General features: G+C 37.2%; 1 protein-coding gene across 1 annotated transcript in view; it reads left to right on the forward strand.

The window, feature by feature from the left end:
* The first annotated feature begins 5206 nt into the window (after positions 1-5206).
* The window catches only part of AKNAD1 (AKNA domain containing 1), a 106108-nt gene continuing 98347 nt past the window's right edge, over positions 5207-12967 (forward strand). The window contains exons 1-4 of the mRNA XM_075184173.1: positions 5207-5923; positions 6801-6948; positions 7346-7405; positions 10183-10316. Of these exons, the coding sequence (XP_075040274.1) occupies positions 5207-5923; positions 6801-6948; positions 7346-7405; positions 10183-10316 (1059 nt within the window). The remainder of the gene's footprint in view (positions 5924-6800; positions 6949-7345; positions 7406-10182; positions 10317-12967) is intronic.

Genomic DNA, 12967 nt, shown 5'->3' on the forward strand with positions numbered 1-12967 from the left:
ACACAGAGGATGCTGGTAGATAAGAGCCTAGATCTATGATAGCCCCTTGTATCATTTATGGCAGATTGCAAACCTGAAAGCCTTTGAAAATATCTCTTTCAGGACAGTGAAATCTAACACCTCCCTGGGAAGCCTCAGAAATGCCGACTGCAGAGACAGGCTTATATGTGAATGACAAATTCAAGCCGAATAGGGTTACCGAAAAATATCATATAATTTTCTCCAATATCATATTTACCAGGGGCATTGTGGTATGCAGATGAAGGGGAACTATGTTTGTACGCCATACTGGTAATTAGTCGGGACGGTATTTAAAACCTGACTTAGGAGCTGTGAGGGCTGCGAGCTGGATGGAGCTACTAACCGGTGTTAGCCAAAACAGGATCCAGGAGAGACGTCAAGCAAGCCGGGTCAATACAGGAAAGGAAGCAAATATACAGAGAATGCTGGAGATAGGAATGGACCTGATAATCTGGCATCCTAATGGTGCCAGATTCAGATTTATATAGAGGGACCAAGAGAATGATTGGTCGGCGATCAGGGCATCATAGACCGCCGACCAGCGCTAGAACATAGCGTCCCGTTGCCTTCCCAAATGACGCTTTCAGTCTGCCAAGGGAGAGAGCTTCTCTGTTACTAGACGACAGAGCTTCCTCAGCCAGAAATGACAGGCGGCCGTCCCTGCTTCCTGATTGCGATGCTGGGGCGGCGCCTGACAAGCTGTGTCCACAGGGGTCATAAAAACCTAATTTGCATTCCCACATACCTTAGTTCTGACATTACAGGAAGGAGGCTATAGGCCCTGCAGCTTGGTTTTAAAACTATAATGTGACTCTAAGAAATTGTTCACTTTTGGGAGTCAATCTGATATTGAAGTGTGTCCCATTTTCCTGCTTCTTCAAGCACCAGAAACTTGATTATATGTGAGTTATCAATTCTGTGTTTAATCCTTTTTATTTTATAAGAAACAATTGCATTATATTTGTATGTCAGTTTACTAAATGTGTTATCTTAAGCATTGTGGATGTATTAAATTACACTTAATAAGTTCAAGTCTCTGTGTTCTTACGAATTCACGCGACAGTTTGGTCAAAACGGTACATAATTGAAAAGAGCAGAATATTGTGGTTTATGTTAACTCTGTTTGAAGTAAATTGTGCTAAATTAGTTCAAAGGGAGAAACAAGGGCTTCCTAAATAAGAGTGTCAGCTCTTCATAAAAATCCCTGGTGGTGGCATAGTTGGTACGGCAAAGTTGGTGTGTGGCATAGATAGGGAACAATTTAATCATTTTAGACAGACCAGGTGGTTGTTTTTGGTTAACCTGTGTCACACACGTGTCACGCTTGCTTAGGTGAGTGTTGTTCCTGACCGCAACCAATCAGATTCTAGCTATCATTTTGTAGCATGTACTAAATAAATGATAGCTACAATCTGATTGGTTCATCAAATACACCGGAGAATCTCAGCTTGATACATTTACCCCCTGGTCTTCATCCAGATCCATATAAGCTTGCTGAGCTTCGCCAATTAAATATGGCTCCAAATTGCCCTTTTTGCAGCTCTCTCGAAGGACACCAGATACACTTCTATGTCATCAGATAGTGACATTTTTGCAGAGCTGGACCAGGGGGTATGTTTCAGTCATGCCTCACCTGGGCTTTTCCGTGAGAGCCTGGCGTTTTCCTACTGTGCCTCTGCAACTCGTTGCACCTGAGCCTGCTGCACTTGCACAAAGAAAAACGTCTAACTTTGTGTAAATACTTCTGAGCATTGACGCCGAGAAAACATTTGAAACTGTGTCCTGAACACATCTCCAAAATGTATTTGCACACCAGGCTTTTGCCCATACTTTCTCACAATTTGTTTGATTCTTGCACGATTCTCTGGTTACCTTTCTCAGCATCAATGGTCATAAAAGCACCTCAATCACCATGACTAGAGGGATTCGCCAGGGTTGCCCATTATCCCATGCCTGATTTTAAAGGTATCCAAACTGGTACATCAGAAATAAAGAGTACGGCGTTTGCTGATGATCCTATGCGCTATGTATCCAATCCTAAACACTTGCTCGCTCCTATTCTGGCTACTATTACACAGTTTGGCATTGTTTCTGGATTTACCATTAAACAAAATAAATCGATTGTCATAGTTATTAACTATATTTCTATACCTCAGTGTTTTAAGTAACTGAAATTGTCTTGGGCAAACTCTATGAGGCTACTCATCAAATGGGTCTTGGAAGAAATCCATAGTTGGTCGCATCTTCCCTCGTCGTATCTGGTCCGAATCAGCGATCAGTTTTCCAAAATTATGATATCCCCTATTATAACTTTAGGTCCAGCTGATGAGGCACTTCTCAATGGTTAATTCCACAAATTTATCTGACACAACAAACCCACGTGTTAGTGTTATTAAGCTTTAACAAAGCTTATCTGATGGAGAAGTTAAACTCTGTAACCTAAAATTATATAATTACTCCAGAATTCTATGAATTATTTGAGACTGGCTCCATTCTATATCCTTTTATTCCAATGTTCTTTTAGACTACTACCTTCGTAATCCATTTGACCACAATGTAGTTTCATCGGGATGATCTTGTTGATTTTTCTGGGTATTACCAATGACCGCCTTCTCAAAACCTTATCCTACACATGCTACACAATTTTAGCTAGTTCATGCAGGGAGATATACCCCAATATTTTTATTAAGGTTATCTTTCCCCTCAATACCGACAAGTGATGGACTTATCAGAAAATTATGTATTTTTAAATTGTACATTGTATGTAGGAGTGCCACCAAATTAAACACTTTTGGAGACAAATCCAGATTTATGCCTCCATTCACCTCCTGAATTATGTCCCACTTTCACCTGAATGGTCTATTTTTGGAGTGACTGATTCTTGAAAATTTCTATAGGGGATAGAAAACTGTTGCTCATTATTTCAGCAGCCTCCTACACTATCTTCATTAAAAAACACATTTTTCTTTCTCTTCAATATAGATTAGCTGGAGGCATCGCTACACAAAGAATTCCACACTGACATGCTCTTTATTATATGGGAAAGCTTTATTAATAGTTTACCAGAATCCACACAACACCTTATTTACCAATCATATAGCTTGACAAAGTCTGCATGGTGCAGACGAAATGCGTCGCTTTCCATTACTTGTGTCGATTATAGCCACTTATCAAGAGGCTCACAATATCGCTGGTGTGGAGATTGCCTTATTAAGTGAGAATGTGAATTATATCCTCTGTAATTAAGTAAAGGAACTCACGTTTGACATCCTCAGTTCTGTCCGTATAGTATTGCCAGCTGCGCACCTATAGGATCTATCTATCTATCTATCTATTCAATACATACTATTGTGCTGTACTTTGTGTCCTATACTCTGTTTTGCTATGTTACTCCAATAAAAAATGTTCTAATAAACAAAAAGTTCTAACATGTTCTTTTCATAGAACGCAGGCTTATAAATTCAAAAGATTAATTTCATATAAATAAAATGTATATACTTAAGTTTTGTTTTTCAGTATAAAATATTTGTGGAGAAGGATAATACATGTTTAGGATTAACATGCTATTTTCTTAATACAGTAATCATTTTAGTAATCTACACCGGTGCATAACAAGATGACTGTTATCTGGATACAAGTGTTAGCAAACAGAGTTATCACAAGACAATAAATGTACCACATAGATGTTTGTTCAGTTTGACCTTTAAATTGCATTTATTGATTTAAGGATTTCTTTGCACATTGAGATCCATAGGACTCTAGAGTGTTTCCCAAGTAGCACACCATTTCTATCTGTTTTGCTGACGTTTTTGTATGAATAAATAATCTGCTCCTGATAGCACAGGGATTACTAACCTTCATTCTTGCAGCAAAATGTTTTTATTTGTTTTTTAGAAATTTGTAAAGTCAAAACTTCCTATAGCTGTGAATTTTATGTCCCCCCTTCTGTTAAACTGCTGAATATAGAATTTCCCTTAGCTGGTTGCTGGGCTACAGCGTCCTGGCAATGTGTAAAATAACAAAGTAGAAACAGAATGCTAAATGACAGGGTGTATAGTTACAAACAAGAGCGAATCCAACAAACCATATGAGATGGAGAGTGCAGACAGTACAATACACGTAACCTGATGCAAGTATTGTCCAATAAAGAGCTCAGGCATTACCTGATTCCTCTTCTAGTTTAATGAGCAGGTAAAAGAAGCACAGAATAGAGGAGCAGCATATAACTGGTAAGACATCACTAGTGGGTTATAGCTTCATATGTACAATCCTTAAATAGTCTACCTTTTTTTCCTAGTTCTCAGGAAGGTGCAAATAATTTTAAGCGTGCCTTTTTAAAAAGCCCATTAACAAAGCTCCTTAAGACTCTTTGTATCACTTAAGTGTTATCTTTTATACTAATCTCTATGGCCCACACCTTTCTGGATAGCATGAATTGCTCTGTATATCTAGTATGTATAAAACTTCTACAAAGTACCCCATTCATGCCCAGCAATAGGCATGATTTGCAAACCTTCAATTTCCGTTTGATTAGTCCAAAGCGATTGTGGAAATAGGTTACTATGTATTAAGGAAACAATACATACTTCAGTAAGTTTTTCTTTTTTAGTAACTGGTTATATAATAAAACAATGAGGAGTTATTTGAAAGGGAAAGCTTTTAATGAGCTTATGCCAGTAAATAAGAATGCTTATATATATGCATTTGTATTTTGAGCTATAGGTTAAATAATTTTACTAATGTCTTTGTGTATCAATATATTTTACCATAATAACTATATTGTAATTTATCAGAGGTATTTTTTACAGAGCTCAATTCAAATTGCCTGCATGCTGTTAATGAGCACTAGATGGAGTTTGCTAAAGACGACAATGTTAATATTTCACAAAAGCCGTCAGATCAGCTTGAGGAATCATGGGGTAATTCTGCAAGAGACAACACTGATGATGAACAAGAAGACCTTCCTTTTGATGGGATCCTTGAATGTTATTTAGTTCCAAATTTAGACCACGACCAGGTAAAGAGATCTAGAACCCTTTCTGATGCTCAACAGGCACTGATTAGTCCTAAGGAAAGTCAAAATATCAACAGTGAAATAGAGTCTGAAACTGCTGATGATGAAGTTTTTTATTCTGAGGATAGCAACATTGTGTTTAGTTTGTCTGAGACTGTTTCCAAGCATACAATGGAGACCAACAAAGACACAGAACATGAAAGTGAGAAGTTAATAACCATTCCCACAATAATACCAGATGTACTCCTACGCCATTTTACAGATGATGGTCTGCTGAACCTGTGTGAGTTCATTGACTATGAAACTATGCCAGAAATATCCATTGCTGAAAGTAGTAGCGAAACAGTAATTAGCCGAAAAAGTTTCACAAAGCTTAAGCAATATGTTTTTAGTAAAGAACAACAAGAGGATTTTGAGGATGAATATCTAGAAATGTACCAAAATGAAAACATTGACATCCAGGAAGAAATGTTGAATACCAAAAATAATTCTGATATAGATGATACTTCAACAACTGAAAATGGAAATGGAACTGGCCTTGTGCAAGAGAACATGAGACTTGTTGAGTTGCTACCTGACAATTTGGATGATAAAAGACAGTATCCTAAGTATGACCCAGAAAGGAGACCTTCATACGAAATGAAATATGGCCAAGGACAGGTACACTACAAACTTCCTGATTTTTCAAAAGTGCCACCAAAAGTAAAAATACCAAAGTGTGATATTGGTGGTGTTAAGCCTTTTCCTACATTAAAGAGAACTGCATCTTCTCCCACTTTAATGGGGCAGTCATTTGCTATTCAAGATATACTGGATTCCATGCAACCATCCATGCAGCAAGAACAAAAGAAGGAAACTACACTTTCTTCTGACCATCTACATGTACAGGTGAATACAACAGAATAACTTACGAAGTATTATACATTCATTCACATAATGTCTGCTCCTATTTGGGATATGGTAAATTGTTAAAATCCTATGTGGTAACCAGGAATGAATGTAAACACCAAAAATAGAAGTAGACATAACTGTAACCAATAGGAATGCAATATGATGTAATCTTGTCTACTGTGTGTTCTTTTTTGGAATAACATCCATTTTTTTAGTCTCAATCTAACCTCACCCTCTTTTCTTCCTTGCAGATGACATCACTGGGTTTTAGGCAGAATACTGTCTTCACAAAATTTAAAATTCCCTCCAGGCTTAATCACAATCTCTAGTATTTCAGATCATTATATTGTTAGCCTGCATAGATTTCCTGCAGCCAGATTATACACAGTAGTAATTAAACAAACTCCAGAAACTGCAAAGAGAAAGCATAAATACATTCTGCAAATAGATAACATTGGGCAGCACGGTGGCTAAGTGGTTAGCACTTCTGCCTCACAGCACTGGGGTCATGACCATGGCCTGTGTGGAGTTTGTATGTTCTTTCCGTATTTGCATGGGTCTGATCCGATTTCCTCCCACACTCCAAAAACATACTAGTAGGTTAATTGGCTGCTAGTCTAATTGACCCTATTCTCTCTTTCCGTCTGTCTGAGTGTGTGTGTTAGTAAATTTAGATTGTAAGCTCCAATGGTGCAGGGACTGATGTGAATGAGTTCTCTGTACAGCGCTCTGGAATTAGTGGCGCTATATAAATAAATGGTGACGATGATGATAAAACAAAGATTGCATAGAATAAGGTTTATAGTATAGTCAAATTGTTTCTATATACATCTAAATTCTGTTTTTAATCCTCTCTAATATTTTTTTCTTTAAGGTCTCAGAGGATTTAGTTTGTACTTCTGATTTCAACAAAGTCAACTCTATATCTCCTCCAGCTTCTGAATGTTTTCCACCAGACTCATGTCAGTCTTTCAACTATACAGAGAACCAAACAGAAGTTGTTCTCCTTGGACTACACAAAGGTACAATAATTTTACTTCTTATTACCATCACCTATTTTCAGTTAAAGTATTGATAAAGATGGCTAGCACTAACAGAATGATCTTAGGATTTAGTCTTCTGATGACCAAATGTACAGCTTAATACAAAACAATGTGCCGCTATGTACATTACATGCCCCTAGCACTATTAAATCTAGCGATATAGAAAATTATTATTGCAATTGTTTAAATGACAACAGTTATAAATACATTGGATGACATTTTAATTACAATGAACAGATGTAACTATAGTAAGAGGAGCTGTGAGCAGTGACTTAACCATATAGCTGCTCTGTTGCCTGGAGGTAAGGGGAACCCTGCGAGGCTACAGAAGCCCTTTCTTCCTCTTTTCTGTTCTGTTTTTTTTTCCGGTTCACAGTTGTGAAGCTGATTGTGATTGCCATTCAGCAGAAGGACAGTGAAGTTCTGGATGTAATTGGTGACACAGTTAACACAAAAATGTTACAAGATGTAGAAGAAGAACTGAACTGAAAGTCGAAACAGAAGAGGAGAGGGGGACCATCAGGGCGGATCTACATGTATCACCCATCCCTCCCCTCCCAAATTTTTTTTTGCTATAGGCCCAGTGTTTGCTTGTTTCTTCCTGTGAGGAAGCCGGAGGGGTTTGAAAGGTATTTTTGTCCTGCAGCAATTGGCAGACATGTGCTTTATACATCTAATTATAAATTCAGCCCTGCCATTTGCATAGTTTCCAACATGACCCATTTCCCCTGGTAAACAGTGCTGTTTTCCCATTCTTGCTAGCTATGTTCCCATTCAAGTAACTGAACTGAATGTATTGATTGATATGAAGGGTGTTTTATAATTTAATTAATAAAGTACGGATTATTGCCGTTAAACAATAAGCACCAATAATTAGGATACAACATTTTGTATCCAGTTCAATGGTTCATATATGAACATATACTATAAGGTTTAGCATGCAACAATTGGCCAACAGAAAATAACTGTATTCTAACATACTGTATATCATAACCATGTTTTATATAGTAGGTTTCTATAAGATACTGAATTCTACTCACTGTTGGTACACCCAGTGGATGGACACTTATTAAATAGGTAATAAGAATAAACATTTTCATACTGGTTGTGTATAGAAGTGTAACATGTTTTTTTAAAAAGTGCAGTTCATGTACTGCTACTGTCCTGGTGTATTTTCTTTGACCACATTGCTCCCTTTCAACTTGCTAGAGAGTTGTCAACTGCAGAAATTAGTGTAAGGTATTTTTCATCATCATCATCATCATCATTTATTTATATAGCGCCACTGATTTTCGCAGCGCTGTACAGAGAACTCATTCGCATCAGTCCCCGCCCCATTGGAGCTTACAGTCTAAATTCCCGAACATACACACACACACACACACACACACACACACACAGACATAGAGAGAGAGAGAGACTAGGTTCAATTTTGATAGCAGCCAATTAACCTACTAGGGAGGAAACTGGAGCAAACCCATGCAAACACGGGGAGAACATACAAACTCCACACAGATAAGGCCATGGTTGGGAATTGAACTCATGACCCCAGTGCTGTGAGGCAGAAGTGCTAACCACTTAGCCACCGTGCTGCCCACTATTTTTATATTGTAGCAGGGGCTGCTGAAAATCAGAGGGTTTTGATGTTCCACAGGCATTGATATGAGATATAGTCATATTTCTACTGAAGATAACTTGGCCAGAAAGATTCCATCTCTATTATGTATGGTATATGCTCCAGTTTTCATATTGACTACTTTCTTAAACATAAGGATTTGATTAGATGAGAAGAAGCACTTCAAAAGGAATTGAGAATCCTGTTGTGGCCCTCTTTTTAAGAAAATACTCTAAAAATTCAGAAATTTGAATACGTAATAAAGAAAATATATGTAACATTCTTCTGGGATGGTATTACTAATCCTATAGTACTTGAAATGTTTACCCTATATGTTGGAAGACATGTGGAGAAAGTGGTTCATTGCAAAATATTTTTTTAATTTTTTACCCATGAATGCAGAACAACTGGGTAGATGCTATCCGGCTTATGTTACAGTTTTTGTACTTGGTATTGTCACTGCAGTAAGATCTCTGGATGCCCTAAATAGCTCTGCAATATCATGTTCGTGTTTGAATTGTAGCGCTCCTGAACTTTAGAGCTTTACATATAATTTAGTGCTGTATCGCTAGTTAATTCTATGTTACATATAGGACATTGCCTTATTATGTGAATATTTTATATTGTTATAGTAAGGTAACAGGGCATTTATGTATTGTTCATTACTTTCATTTTTCTGTTACAAATACATATCCATCATTCAGATCTCCTTCTTGGCAAATAATCAAGTTATAAATGGTGGAGCCAAATGTGGAAGTATTAGAAAACAGATACAGTAAGAAAGAAAAGCTGCAGTCGCAGAAATGCATTTAGTCGGCTTAGTAACAAATAAAATGAAATAGAAAGAAATAAGTTTGTGCTTGGTCGATCCCATACTCTACAGTGTACCAGTTGCATCAATCTAAATGTCCTGTATGGATAAAAACAAAAATATAGTTGTTGTCAGTGCTTAACCTTTTCATTGCAAAGGTGTATGTATCTAGTAAAATGAAAGTAGGAGATATTAGTTCTTATTTTGATCAAAACATTTATTCTATCAACCCAGTGTCAATGGTCCTCACTATTGCAAGCTGTACACTACCATATATGCTTTAAACAACACTGAAATGCTGTTAAGATCAAATGCACTCAGATCTCATGCATGGAGGTTAACATGTAACAAGGGTTGGTTTTTAAACCACACCCAAAAAGCCTTAGTTAGAAATAATGCACATGTTATATGTCCATGTCTTTTATGATATTGTGCAGATCCATGACCTTATTGTGTGTATATGGCTTATATGGCTGTAGACCAGGCCTGGCCAATCTGTATCTCTTCAGATGTTGTGAAACTACAAGTCCCATCATGCTTTGCCAGCTATTGGCTGGTTATGTACTGGCAAAGAATGCTGGAACTTGTAGATTTACAACACCTGGAGAGCCACAGGTTGGCGAGACCTGCTGTAGACCATATTATTTTATACTACATAGCTGCTGTAAATTTGGACTTTAGTGTGTCTTCCATTGTATAACTTATATTATTAGTTACTTTTGATAATGGTAAACAAATGGAAGTTATTCAGCATATACACAAATTATTTATTATGTATTCTTTGCAGAAGATGCTCTTCAAACATTCAAGTCAGCAACAGACATTAAGGATTCGCAAAGTATGGAGATAGCAAAGATTCCAACAGAGGGAGAAAAGATGTCCAGAATACTAATGGAACAAGCTCAAAAGCTGAAAATGAAAGTAATATGACTGTTTTATGTTTTGTAGCTTTTCACATGAACATTAATGCACACATGTAGAGTTGTCAGGTCAGCCATTCTAAACTTGAAGCATGCAATTTTCAATGCTATACCGTAATTTGTTCTGATGCATGCTACATGTCTGCAATTCTAATAATGCTCCTTCTAATGCAAGCAATCTGTAAAATGAAGGCGCACAACCTGGGCTTTTAAAAACTGGCACAGTGGATTGTAGTTCTTTTTCTTTTTAATTTTTTATTAAACTCTGCAACATATACAAGAAAAAAAAAATCATAACTTTAGCATTCAAATATAAAAATGTAACATTCAAAGTATTCGCCAGAGGAGGTAAGTATAGCGAACAAAGATGGTGAACCCACCAAGAGGAATTATCATAGTCATGCAATTAAGTTGGTTGCATTTAGTGACAAGTGGATTGTATTTCTTAATAGCGAACTTAAAAATTCAACTCTTCAACTCTTTCATTTTCAAGCCACTAAATTAGAGGGACATTGATAGATAATTTGTATTCTTTTCTGTGTTTTCCAAACTTGCTTAAATATAAGGCTAACATAGCACTGCATATTTTGCTACGAGTGACTGGCATTGTGTGTCTATTTATTGCCAAAATCCAGCCATAGAGGATTTATTGCAAAGTTGATTAGCTTCTTATCAAAAATAGACATCCCTGCTGAACACACAGATGGTAGCTGTGAGATCTGCAGAGAAAGATTTTGGAAATATATTACAGCAAATGCTGTATGTCTAGAGAAATATTTAATACTAGCGCTGAACAAAAGTGTGTTTTAGTCTAAGGCAGTGGCCAATTGTTACATTTCATTATTAATTTTAATATTCTTTAATTATTGAAACAACTGCTTGAGTATACCTGTTCAAAGATGAACTGAGGATTGGATGAAGATAAATATGGTTCAGATAAAATAGCCATTTGATGTCTGTAACCGTTTTATATATGTATTTATACATATGTATTTATATATGAGATGCAAGGACATAACAATTTAATTTAGACCTAACATTCCTCTTCTTTGCAACCAGGAGAATTGTGGTGGTCTCCTACCAGGGATCACCACAGTTTGGGAAACCTGACTCAGCACCATGGCAAGAAGCTTCACAATGCGGTTATGACAGCTGGGACCAGATCAGGTTCAAACATTGCTTTGTCAGTTTCTGACACAAACCCAGATTGGTTACAGCATCAGCTCAGTGCCTGTGTTAGAAACTGACAACGCTCTGGTTATTATTATTATTATCGTAGATTTGTAAGGCCGTCACAGTGCTCCGCAGCGCCATACAGTAGGGAATACAGTACATACATAAATCAGTGACATACAATGTAGACAAAATAAACGCAGACATCAAAACAGAGTATAAAGGACCCTGCTCATTAGAGAGCTTACATTCTAAGTGGAAGAGGGCACAGCTGACACAAGAGGAGCTGCTCAGAGTGGAGATTGAGACAGTTGTGAGGGTGTATTAGTGTGAATAGTGTTATCAGGGATAATGTCACCTCTAAAAAAAGAGATGGGTTTCAAAGAGCGTCTAAAGATTTTAAGGCTGTGGGAAAGTCTAATTGATCGTGGTAGGAAATTCCATAAGTGGGGAACAGCACAGGAGAAGTCTTGTAGGCAAGAGTGAGAGGTGCTTCCCAGAGAAGAGACAATGTGAATGTCAGAGGTAGATCTATGAGGGCAGGAAGGAGAGTATTTTGATATGACATTTAAGATGTATGCAGGGGTAGTGTTGTTGAGGGCTTTGTAGGTAAGGATGAGTAATTTGAATTTTATTCTGGAGGACACAGGGAGCCAGTGTAGGGATTTGCAAAGTGTTGCAGCAGATGTGGAGCGGTGAGAGAGGAAGATCAGCCTTGCAGGCAGCATTTGGGATGGATTGAAGTGTGGATATATGGGTGTCAGGAATGCCAGATAGCAGGAGGTTAGAGTGGTCAAGACTGGAGATGATGAGAGAATGGATAAGAGTTTTGGTAGCATGTTGAGTAAGAAAAGGGTGTATTCTGGGTATGTTTTTAATGTGGAATTGACAGGACTGGGAGAGAGTCTGGATGTGAGGAATAAAGCAGAGGGTGGAGTCAAGTGTGACACCAAGACAGCTGGCTTTTCAGTGCTTTTTATGAACAGTTGCAGCATTGGTTCCCTGTATTGCTGTCTCTGGCATAGACCTTCTACTAGTTATGATATTTGAGTTAATGGTGCATTTCCATTAACATTAAATTCAAATTTTATGTGATTAGCCATTAAGAATAGTTGTGCTGGACACCTTTGCCCAGTCTCAGAAACTAATTTGGATGATTTTATTGGCATTTTCACTAAAGAAGGAATTAATAATAGATATACTCACACATTTGTCAAAGGAAGCCATGTATGTGTCATCAAAGAAAAGATTTTAATTTTGAGCTATTTTTTTATTATATTGCTGCAATAAGAATTTGCTATATTTAGTATCTACTAACCATGCAGACTATTGTTTCACCCACACTGTGCCTGAAAACTCTAATCTATGTTGTGTGACATCATATTTCAATTTTTTTGCAAGCAATATTTTTGGTCTTATGAAAATTATGAATATATTTACTATATTTTGTCCAATGAAAAGGCAACTCAATATAGTGGC

Source organism: Mixophyes fleayi, chromosome 8, assembly GCF_038048845.1.
Source record: "Mixophyes fleayi isolate aMixFle1 chromosome 8, aMixFle1.hap1, whole genome shotgun sequence".
NCBI classification, from domain to species: Eukaryota; Metazoa; Chordata; class Amphibia; order Anura; family Limnodynastidae; genus Mixophyes; species Mixophyes fleayi.